Here is an 11,575-nt window from a genome sequence, read left to right on the forward strand (position 1 = left end):
TAATATTGGTGAGAAAAAGTGGACTTTACCCACAGTTTGTACCTTGGTTCTCTTCTATATTACATATTCCATGTAGAAGCCAGATAAGTTAGGCACAGAATTTGTATTAAGCTTGTAAAAATCTCCGTATTTTAATTATTAATGATAATTAGAACGCACAATAAGGGCATTCATTTCCTCTGGCAATTGTAATCTGTACAATCTGGCATGTGTTGGCCGTATATATAACATATAACTCAGAGGAAAAAAAGGACTATTGGGGGGAAAAAAGTGTAAATTAAACTGTTCCTAAGCATAATGGTTCTAATTGGAATTTCAGTAGATATAACCACTGGGTTATGGAAGTTATTTGCCATTGCAAAAGAAATCAAGTGCAACTGCACTAAAATTATTTTAGAAGCTGTACGAGGTCAAAATATCTATTCTGAAGAAACACAAGGCTACTTATACAACTGCGCTGCTACAAACAGATCTGAAAATCTTTCTTAACAGTGAAACCCAGGTTATTTAAATAAGACATTCATCCACTTAATTCACATCTTGCTACCAAGGACATGTTTATATTTCCATTTTTATGTTGGATATTGAAGTAACAAGTTAGGTTTGGCTTTCATTTCTTCTCAAAAACTCACCTTCCTGATTCACATGTGTTAAAACTTTGAGAAGAACAGTAAGGTTGTTTTTTTACTAAAACAATTTGAAATGTACAATTTTATAAGTTTCGATCTAAAAATAAAGCAGAATGAAATAGAAATACACAGACAGACTGACAGCACCTGTACAGTCCACCCTGATCCTAATCCAGCTCAGCTCTAAACCTGAACTTCGGTTCCAACTTGAGCCCAGCACACAAAGTTCTCTCCAGCCTTCCAGAAATGACGCCTGCTTTAAAATGGAAGGACACTCACCTTTTTTTGCTCTGCTTTTGCCTCTCCACCTCCTGATGCTGGTAACTGTTTCTTAAGTTCTTCCAATTGCGAGGTTAATGATGCGACTTTGGCTTTGTTTTGCAGCTTCAGCTTGGAGAGTTTGGCATCAGCAGATTCCTTCTCCTCCTACAAACATCAAAGTCACGAAGGACTAAATTAGCTACACGAACAACTGCAGCCTTCAATTCTTCATTAAAAAAAGAGAAATCCAAAGCCACTACCAAAAAAGTCTTTACCCTGAAGGGACATTATAATGTCACGTGCAACAGATCTGTATATATGAAACAACCTTCCTTTCACTAAACTTTCTGTACACTGTTATTATTATTGTACAGAATCCAGAGCATCATAATGTTAGATATTTCCCTATTTTTTTATGGTAATACAAATTGAGGGCTTGACTTTTTTAACAAGAAGAGGAGGTTTTTTATATATATATATATATATATATATATATGTATATAAAAAGAAAGACACCTTCATAATACTATAAAAGCATATTTAATTTTCTTGAAAGAGACAATTTGCAATGAGTTCTAGAAAATCCAACATTTTAACACTTGGCTGTTAGTGCCCACAGAAGCTACTTTTTAAAAGTGGAAAAAGCGTCTTTTGCAGGAACAGCCCAACCCTACAACTGTTAGAAAACAATGAAGAACAGCAAATCCTCAAAAAGTCTTGAGGCTGTTACATGTAAATTCTTTCTAGCTCTGTCCTTCCTAACACCAGACAAAAGCAGAGGATAACATATAGTAGCATTCACACTAGGATCATTATACAACAAAAAGACCTATCTAGTGGAAGGAGAAATAAACAATTATCTACAGGATTCAGCCTGAGGTGAGCTGGGATCTGACTACATGGCCAGGAATTATTTGGATGGTGTTTTTTTCCCCCATATTTAGGCTAAAATCACCATGTATCCCTCACTCTCAGGAAGTCATCTGTCCCTTGCAGTCATTAAGTGCATCTGCTCAAGCAAGGAACACGTGTTCCCTCTGTAATCCCCAAACCCGCTTACAATTTTGGAACAGAAAACACGCTGGCAAAAAGCAGTAACGTCCAGGAACTGTAACAGTGACCAACACTCCCTGTGTTCCCAGAGCTGCTACAACCAACCATAACCCTGTAGCTACAAAACCAGCTCATGATAAAGAGGCCTGAAGGGGTTTTTTGAAGCAGAAGAATGCAGGCGCGGTACCTTTAACTGCAGATCTTTATTTCGAAGCTCAGCATCCTTCTCCCTGACAAGCTCCTTTAGCTGCGTCACCAGCTGTTCAGTCCTCGTCAGCTGGTCGGTCAAATCTGCCACCGACATGTTTCCTGCATTTTGGGAGCCTGCAGCCTGCAGACATTAAGTATATTAGAACAAACAAAATGGTGCAGACAAAGAAAAAGTCCTCAGTTGGTGGTTGTTTGGGTTGTTTTAAACATTTGGCAAATCTTATTAATATAGAGTGTAATACTAGAACTTACATATACTGTATGCACCTATACCAAGCAGCTTTTAACATGTTTGATAGATATATGAAGTAATAAATCTTAGAAACTGGTTTAGGAATATTAGTTTGAAATACAGCCAAACTAAGTACCTAAAACTGAATTTCCTCCTTTACTGGATTTGCATCATAACAACCAGCGATAGTGTTATTGCACCTTTGTGGCAACAAAATATTGCTATTGGACACACTATACGCAACAAATACACTTGAGATAAAGCTTATGGAATTCCTACAGATGTTTTCTTAAAGCAAGATAAGTATAGCAAATAGGAATAGACCAGCTATGTTACCCATGGGAGATTAAATACCAAGCAGACAAGAAGCAAGAACCCAACCTGACTTCCCGAGTCCTAAAACCGAGTCACGATAAAACTATTTAAACAACTTATTTACAAAAAAAAAAAAAAAAAAAAAAAAAAAACCCAAACAAAACCAAATACATACAATTAGTATATTATTAATTAAAGATCTCTAAGTCAGAAATTCTTAGGAAAATGTTATTTAATAGGAATTCAATACTTACAACTGTTTTGGAAGGAGACCCATCTCCACTACCCCATTTCCACATAGTTTCACGATGGCTATGAAAAAATAGATAAAATAGCAGAGTAAGTATCAGTGACTCTCAGGGAACTGTAATTAACTCACGTTTCTCTCTACCTATTTCACTGTAAAATTCTTGAAGCTAATTTGTTCAATTCTGACAGCACCTCTGATCTCCACCACGTTAGTAGTTGTTGAGAAATAATGAAATTATGTATAAAATACGCATAATACACCTTTTCTAAAAGCTTCTAGTTGCTAAAATGTCAACACTATCAAAAATAATTCAAAGAAGCCGTTAATGAGTAAATGCCATAAAGTATTATCCAACCTAGTTGCTTCTTCCACAGGTAAAGAGACAAACCACATATAGATTGCTAATATTTAACCTGACCTCAAACACTGCCTGCCACTGCAATATAACGTGAATTATATCAATGCATATTTCTATAAAATCGTAAATAAGGATTAAAGACATTAAAGAACACCAAGCTGCATATCTAAAAACTACAACTGTTGCAACCCTTGAGGTCACCGACCAGCATGTGCGGGCACCTGAAACCCCAGAACAGCAACCAGGATTGGCCATAAAAAGGCTTTAAAATGAAAAATCCTAAAGAACAAGTAGGTAGAAGGCAGTTAAAAAGGTGAAACTTTCACTGAATAATAGTGATAAATATGGCTGAGAAAAAAAAAGGGTAAATTCAATAAAATAGCCCATGCGGTAAATTCCAAAATGCATCTTAGAGATATAATCTTAAGAGCAGACTAATATTAATATATCTTGCTTGGCCTCTGGACAATACACCCAACAGCAGCATGAAGTGAAAAGAGAAGCTGGACCTCTTCAGTCATTTTCACTCTCAACTACCAACATCCAGAGGAAAATAATCCATCCTTTCTAATTAATCTGTATTACAGATTTACAAAACACGCACAGAGATCAGGCCTGAATTTGGAAGACAGTTTACAATAAACATTAGCACACGGCTTATCTTAAAGTATTGAATCCGGAAAGCAGTTTATAATGAACACGAGCACACAGCTTATCTGGAAAAAGGATGCAGAATGATAGCGAAGGCTGATTTGAAAGCCATTTATCATTTCAAAGCTAAAACCAGGAATCGCAGACTGTGATCTATGTCCTATATTATCTACAAGGCCAAACTGGATTCTGCCAGGAATCTTTTCTAACATGCAAATCAACACATGAGACATGGGAATTACAGAAGTCTCTTTTCATAACTCCCCCAGAGCCGTCACATCAGCAAAGAGCTCATTTCCAGATACATAAACGGGTTACCCAGGTACACAGAGGGCAAAATGACTCACAAGATGCAATGTGGTGGCACATTTGTATTTAATTGATGAGTATTCTCGCTCATTCCCACCCCTGACTGCCGCAATCGCTGCTGTTCACTTCACAACCCCGCATTCCTATCTTGATACTTTGTTACTTTCTGCTCTGTTTTTATTTACATCGTGGAACGTAAATATTGACAAGTTTCCCAAGTCCCTGGAAAACAGAACTGACCAGGCTTTCCTCACCCCGTGTGAAATCAACAAATGATGGTTTTCGCTTGTCTTCTGGGGCAGAGAAAAGTTAAAGCTGCAACCTGGAGCAACCCCATTCAATCCCTTCCCCTTGCAGTACATCCCAACACATTGCAGGTCAGTTTTCTATCACCATTTTCCTTCTTTTGGCGGCGTGTGTCCCGGACACAGTGCTATCAGGGACCAAGCAGCAGAGAAGCCACATTATCTGTGGCTACTCTCTTGAGTTTTCACCGTGACAGAGAACTTGTCCTTCCCTTGTAAATTCAAACCATTCGCCCTCACTTCTAAGGTTTCACGTCGTTTCATCGCTGCCAGCACCTCAGCTGCTCCACATCTTGCATATTCTGCTGGGACACATGATCTTAGAGATCTTTTCCAACCTAAAAGATTCTATTCTATGATTCTATTCCATTCCACCGTGCTGCCAGCCGTTCTTTGCCATCCACTCTGCACTAATTTCTTTTAATCTCTTCTCCACTGACGAACAACCTTTCACAAATTCCACAAGACACAACAGATGCCCATTTAATTTTATGAAACAGGTCTATTCTGATGCTCAAAGCAGAACCAAGGCTTTGGCTCTTATCACAACACGATGTTACCCAAAACAGTAAAAAGTCCCACTGGCAGCTTTGCCCTCACACTTGTCCATTCTGTTGCCCCAGCACCAGCTGCAGCCAAATCCAGCTAAAAAAACCCACCATGTATTATTCAACTGGGTGGTTTCCAGCCGACTTAGTCCCCTGAGTCAGATACTGCAGCACATGGGGCACTCAAGAGCACACAACAGCCGACAGGCCTTTTATTATTTTAAATCCATTTCCTAGAACAATTTGTGCGTGCTTTAAACACACACACAGAAAGAAAAGCACTTTAATATAGTTATTTTCTTAGCCTATCTGCAAATTTTTCCTTTTATCTGTGCTTGGTGGCTTGACAAGATGTTTATGCTTCTGCTGAACAAGCTAAACTTGTATTCAAATGGTCTGCGCCATCTCTGACTTCAAAGCTCTTGGATAAAAACTGCACTAACATATGACACACAGCAAAGAAGCGCAAACACTGAAGCTGTGTTAATCAAACCATGAGCTCCCTGTAAAGTTAATGCAACAGTACATTTATATAGCTATTAGTTATGGCTATTATAAACACCACTTCTTAACCATGGAATGGTTTGGGTGGGAAAGGACATTCCCAGCTCATCCAGTGCCCCCCCTGCCATGAGCAGGGACATCTTCACCAGCTCAGGGTGCTCAGAGCCCCGTCCAGCCTGGCCTGGGATGTCTCCAGGGATGGTTCATCCACCACCTCTCTGGCCAACCTGGGCCAGGCTCTCACCACCCTCAGGGCCAACAAATCCTTCCTCACGTCCAGCCTGAATCTCCCCTCCCTTAGTTTAAAACCATCGCCCCTTGTCCTGTTGTAACACGTCCTGATAAGAAGTCTGTCCCTTTTAAGTACAGCAAGGACGCACTAAGGTCTCCCCGGAGCTTGTCCAGCTGAACACGCCACCTCTCCCAGCCTGTCCCCAGCGCAGAGCTGTTCCTTGGCTGTTCCTCCCAGCAGCTCCGTGTGTGTCCGTGCCGGGACCGCAGAGCCGGACCAGCACCGCACGGGGGTCTCACCAGAGGGGCAGAGCCCCCTCCCTCCACCTAGTAACACTGAGTACTCTTAAAAATAAAGCACAAGCGGTGTACTATCTTAGCGCACCACTGGAGAAATATACAAGGCGGAGACCCCCTAAACCCCGCGGGCAGACCCGGGAGCCCCCCCCCCCTGCTCCGGGCCCTGCGCTGCCAGCGGCCCCAGGGGCTCCGGCCGCCCCCTGGGAAGGCGGCGCCGAGCCCGGACAAACACCGCACCCTCCCCCGAGCCCCAGCGGAACCTGCCGGGGAAGAGCAGGGAGCGCAGCGCAGCGGGGCGAACCCCCCCACGGCCCCACTCACCTGCGCGGGGGCGGCGGGGGCGGCCGGGCCCTGCGCAGCGCTCCGGTCACCGCGGCCGCCGCCTCCTCAGCGCGGCCCCCGCAGCATCCGCCACGCCCCGACGGGAGCGGCGAGGCGGCGGCCCCCCCTGGCGGAACGGAGGATCGCGGTCCGCCTGCACCTCGGGTCCCAGGGTTCGAGTCCCGCCCGCTCTCTCCCGGTCACACCCAGCCCCGCAAGGTGTCCCCTCCGGTAGTAACGACACCTACCCCTCGAACGTAACGGAAATTATGTCTGGGAGACCTCTCCCAGCAAAAGCTGTTTTAAAGCTCAGTGGAAGCTCTACAAAAATTTAATGCTGCCAAAACATCATGTCCTACCCATGTAACAGGTGGCATTTGGATGTGGTCTCTCGTATTCGGAAGACTTTACGTAAAGAAACAAAGATTTCTTGCAAAATAATCAGAGGGCTGAGCTGCATCGCCAAATTTTAAAATAGCGATGTGGAAAAACCTCTGCATAGCCTTTTTTCCCAAAAATAAGCCCTACCCGAAAATAAGCCCTACCTGAAAATAAGCCCTACCCTGAAAATAAGCCCTAACGTGATTTCTCAGGGTTTCTGAGGATGCTCGAAATATAAGCCCTACTCCAAAAATAAGCCCTAGTTACAGTTCATTTAAAAAGTCAAGTTAAATAGTGTCCAGTCAGCGATATATATATAGATATATATAGATATATAAAAGTAAAATTAATTTGCAATAAAACGCAGCAGGACAGACCCTTCACCAAGAAAAGCAGACACTCCCAAAAGAATCACACTCAAAAGACCCCAACAATAAGGGCTGGCACCTGTACATTGTTGTACATGGGAAAAGGAAATAGAGTCACCAGAAATCCATTATGTATTTCAGGGTTTGGAGAGTTATGATGATGTTCCAGAATGTGATGGCGTGACTATATTTGAATAAATATTGATCTTTTTGTTCAAGAATAGATGTAGATCGTTGTTCACGGAAAAATAAGACATTCCCTGAAAATAAGCCCTAATGCATCTTCTGGAGCAAAAGTTAATATAACACCCTGTCTCATTTTTGGGGAAACAGGGTATCTGCTGCACTACCAGCAGCTGTTGTCTTGCCCTTTTATTTTAAGGTTAATTAAGTCCCTGGAGACACAGCAAACTTGGAAAGGCTTAGCTGCTCAGGACATAGAGCCAGGAGGCCCTGAAATGAAGTAGTTACCTTCCCTGAGCTTCTCGGTAGGTAAATCAGATCAGAATGTAGAAATGTGATGATTTTGGGGTTGTCCTATGGGGGGACAGGAGTTGGACTCCATGACCCTTGTGGGTCCCTTCCAGCTCAGGACATTCTATGATTCTATGACTGCAAACTGTGCAAAATGTGATCTCAGCAAGCAAATAAAACCAGGAAAAATACATATATATATATGTATATATGTGTGTATATATATATATATGTATCCCCAAGGCAATTAAAAAAAAAATAGATAGAGGTAATTATTCAGTGGAAGAAAACAGAATGATCAAGGGAAGGCTGAGTGAGCTTGTGGTACTTTCCCAACCCGATGGAGAATTTGTATGGGGGAGAAAGGTGATACATGGTTTATATAGTCCTCAAATGTTCAGGTACAACACGATGCTGGCATCATCTTGGTTCTTCAGGGATGACTTTTATCCTTCACACACAGCTCTAAGCTTCCAAGAAGCAAAGTCCTTCTTTCCAGAGCTGGGCTGTCCTTTGGTTTGTTACACTTACACGTGAACTACGCCAAAGTCTCTGGCAAAATTCTGCTACCTCATTACATTCCAGTGTATAATGTGAACTAACATATATAACAAAAAAAAAGTTAAAACACTTTCATACTGTAAAGACTGGTCGCTATATAGTTAAGGAAGGGAATTTTCATAACAACAATTATATTGGTCTTGCCTTCAGGGAGGGGGATGGATTGAAAGTCCTTTTTCTAAGCAGAAGGAAAAAAAACACCTCCAGGTTCCTATGGGGTAGAACAGACTCAAAAGTACAAAATGAAGCTGTATATTGTGTCTGATGGCTGTAGCTTCTGTACAGGGTGTTTCAGAAAGATGGACCCAGTATGATTTCAAATTGGGTCCATCTTTATGAAACACCCTGTATTTTGCCTTCTTTAATAGTGCAGACAGTCACTTTTTCTGTGTGCAAACTGCAGCTTTCCAGCAGCATCCGTGCCAGGAAAGGGACAAAAGAGTCACTTCTCACAAGTTCTTTGCTGTCATGTCAGTTGCCTTTGCAAATTCTCATACTTTGCTACATGCATTCTCCCCACAAGAATTAACCAGAGCTCCTGTTGATCTTTACCAAAGAACTGGCCTTCTAGAGCGCAAACCACAAGGACTCATTGCTCAAGCTGCTTCTGGAAGGCAAAGGAAGGAGAAATATGATAGATTAGACAAGCAAGTGTTCAAGGCTATCAAAAAACACATATTAAAAATTATTGTTCAGACTATTATCAGGCAGACAAAATAGAGCTTATTTTTGCGCTTATAAAAATAAACCAGAAAGTGAATATTTTACATGCAGCATCAAACAGGTTTAAAAGTGCCAACCGTCAAAAGAGACAATATAATACATGTGTAATGTTGTAACCAAAACGATTTAAGCAAAGCGAATCTATCAGCTTGTCTAACACAAGATACCTTCTCTTCTACAAACCTTCCCCTAACTGTGTATTGAGTCAGTGCTTTAATATCCCTTCATCTACAATGAGCAAGAGCTTGACAAACGGTGAATCAGTGGAAAGAATCGCTGTGCAGAACCGCCTCTCTTAAGCTCCTGTTTTTGTTAAATAGATGGGAAATAAAAAGATGAAAGGACACGAGAGTGGGGAAATCAAGGACTGTTTTCCTCTTCCTAGCGCAACGTCAAAGCTCCATTTCTAGTACCTGTGCAGACTGAGAATGTACATCAAAAGGCTCAAAGAATAATTAGTTTGTGAGAGAGGGAGGAAAATGTTGTTTTCCAGTTGTCTGGCTTCACGAACTAAAACGCTTTCTATTCAACTTGGCCACACGCTCCCAGCCAACAGTTTCTAGTAAGATCATTTACGGCTTGGGGAGTACCAGATGTAACAGTTTTCCCTTCAGAAACAGATGTTAGAAGTCAGCTAAAGCTAAGGACTAAGCAAGGGGGAGAAGAGGGAGAAGCAGCAAGCAATGCTTCCACAAAGAAATGTAGTCAATATGTAGAATAAAAACATGCGATAGTGGAAAACTGCAGATGGGATTGCACTGAGAGCCGTCATGGTAAGCACCGCACAGGGTGAGCTTCAGTTGTTAAAGCAGTCACAAAAAGAGAACTTTTTTTTCCCCCCAAATCATGGGATATTCATATCTCCAATGAGACGATTCTCAATTAGAAGGGCTTGGGGGAACCACATATTCTACTGCTTCCCCCCAGCACCACATCGTTGTGAGTTCACCTAGGAATGATCACCAGCTCTCCTTGTTTCCAAGCATGGAATGGTTTGGGTTGGAGGGACATTCCCAGCCCCCCAGTGCCCTCCCTGCCATGAGCAGGGACATCTTCACCAGCTCAGGTTGCTCAGAGCCCCGTCCAGCCTGGCCTGGGATGTCTCCAGGGATGGTTCATCCACCACCTCTCTGGCCAACCTGGGCCAGGCTCCCACCACCCTCAGTGTAAACCACTTCTTCCTTATATGTAGATTGAATCCACCCTTTTTAGTTTAAAACCGTCGCCCCTTGTCCTGTCAAAACCAACTGACTACATGTAGCACCCATCTCCAGAGAGGTGAGAGGCACCAGCTTGCACCTATTGAGAGTCTCTGGATGGGAAGACACAGAAACAACTAAAGTTTATCCAGCTGTAAATAGCACGTCAATAAATAACCACACTCTCCCCATTTTCTTTTTTGACAATTTTTATTAATCAAAGACAGCACAACTTCCATATTTTGAGCGATCGGATTGATCCCAGGATGCTTTCATAGCTACGATAAGCTTAACCAAAAGATACATTGCAGAATACATCATGGATTCCAAGTAACACCCTCGTTACGACTGGGTGAACTGATGTCACTGACACCCCACAGAGCACAAGTGAGGGTGCTCAGGAAGAGAACGTGCCATTGGCAATGGACTGGGACTCTTGCAGGGACATGCCAAGAGCTCCAGAAGAGAAAAAGGAGAATTTGCCATTGTACCTGATTGAGAAGGTCCCTGGAGAAGTATCCAAGGTCTGTGTCCACCACTGAGGCAGAGCAAGGTACAGAATATTTCGGCTCCAGCTCTCTTAGGCATACAAACCGAGCAGTTTTTATTCATGCTATATAAATGTATTTTGTATTGGTATTTAGAGAGTTGCGTAAGTCAAAAGAGAAAGTTCTGCAAGGTTTTGCTTAATACTCTTAGGTGGAAGCTTGAAGGTTGACGTTTACGTATCACCATTCCTAACAAAACCCAAAAGCCAACTACGTGGGAAAATAAACTAGATGTGCCATTGCACCTCCTTAGCATTTTATAAACAGTTTTCAGTATACCAACAAATACTCTGTGCAAAGCACGTGCTTAGTTAAAACTAAGTTAAAACTAAAACTATCCATGCTTAGACATGGATAAAGTGTAAGGGGGAAAATAAAAGAGCTTGCAAAAGAAGCTAATATGTGTTGTCTGCATGCTCACAGACGTATAAAAAGAGAGAAAAGTGTTCCTCACTTATGTAGCGTTGTTTTGGTTTTAGAAATGTAGATGTTTTCTCTCAAAGTAACAGTACTTACAATGTTCTATAGCGTTGGCTTGTAAAAAGAAAAGAGATTTCTTACAGCAATGGGAACAAAGAGTCTACAGCGCTTGAAAGAAAATACTTCCACGCTCATAATGAAGAATGCAGCAAGTTCATACTTATGATCCAACACTTCTTGTGTTGAGGGCAAATCCACCCCTTGGGGTATGACAAGAAGCAACAAAAAATCCCAACCAAAACCAAGTACGGTTTATGGGATGGTAAAAAAATCTGTAGTTTTCCAGCATAACACCTATAGTATTCCTTTCCTTTCACATCACCCACTGAAGTTTGCCCAGGTTCTCCACAAGATAACGCTACTT

At 42.0% G+C, this 11,575-nt stretch overlaps 1 protein-coding gene across 8 annotated transcripts in view; it reads right to left on the reverse strand.

Annotated features, from left to right (window-relative positions):
- The window catches only part of LOC309442622 (uncharacterized protein), a 41,297-nt gene extending 34,722 nt beyond the window's left edge, over positions 1–6,575 (reverse strand). For all 8 annotated transcript variants that reach the window (XM_082058652.1, XM_082058649.1, XM_082058647.1 and 5 more), the window contains exons 1-4: positions 6,478–6,575; positions 2,955–3,012; positions 2,131–2,274; positions 909–1,055 (exon numbers count right to left, since the gene is read on the reverse strand). In XM_082058652.1, the coding sequence (XP_081914778.1) occupies positions 909–1,055; positions 2,131–2,274; positions 2,955–2,999 (336 nt within the window). In that variant the 5' untranslated portion in view covers positions 3,000–3,012; positions 6,478–6,575. The remainder of the gene's footprint in view (positions 1–908; positions 1,056–2,130; positions 2,275–2,954; positions 3,013–6,477) is intronic.
- Positions 6,576–11,575: the final 5,000 nt, after the last annotated feature.

Source organism: Streptopelia decaocto (assembly GCF_964273445.1).
Source record: "Streptopelia decaocto genome assembly, chromosome: 7".
NCBI classification, from domain to species: domain Eukaryota; kingdom Metazoa; phylum Chordata; class Aves; order Columbiformes; family Columbidae; genus Streptopelia; species Streptopelia decaocto.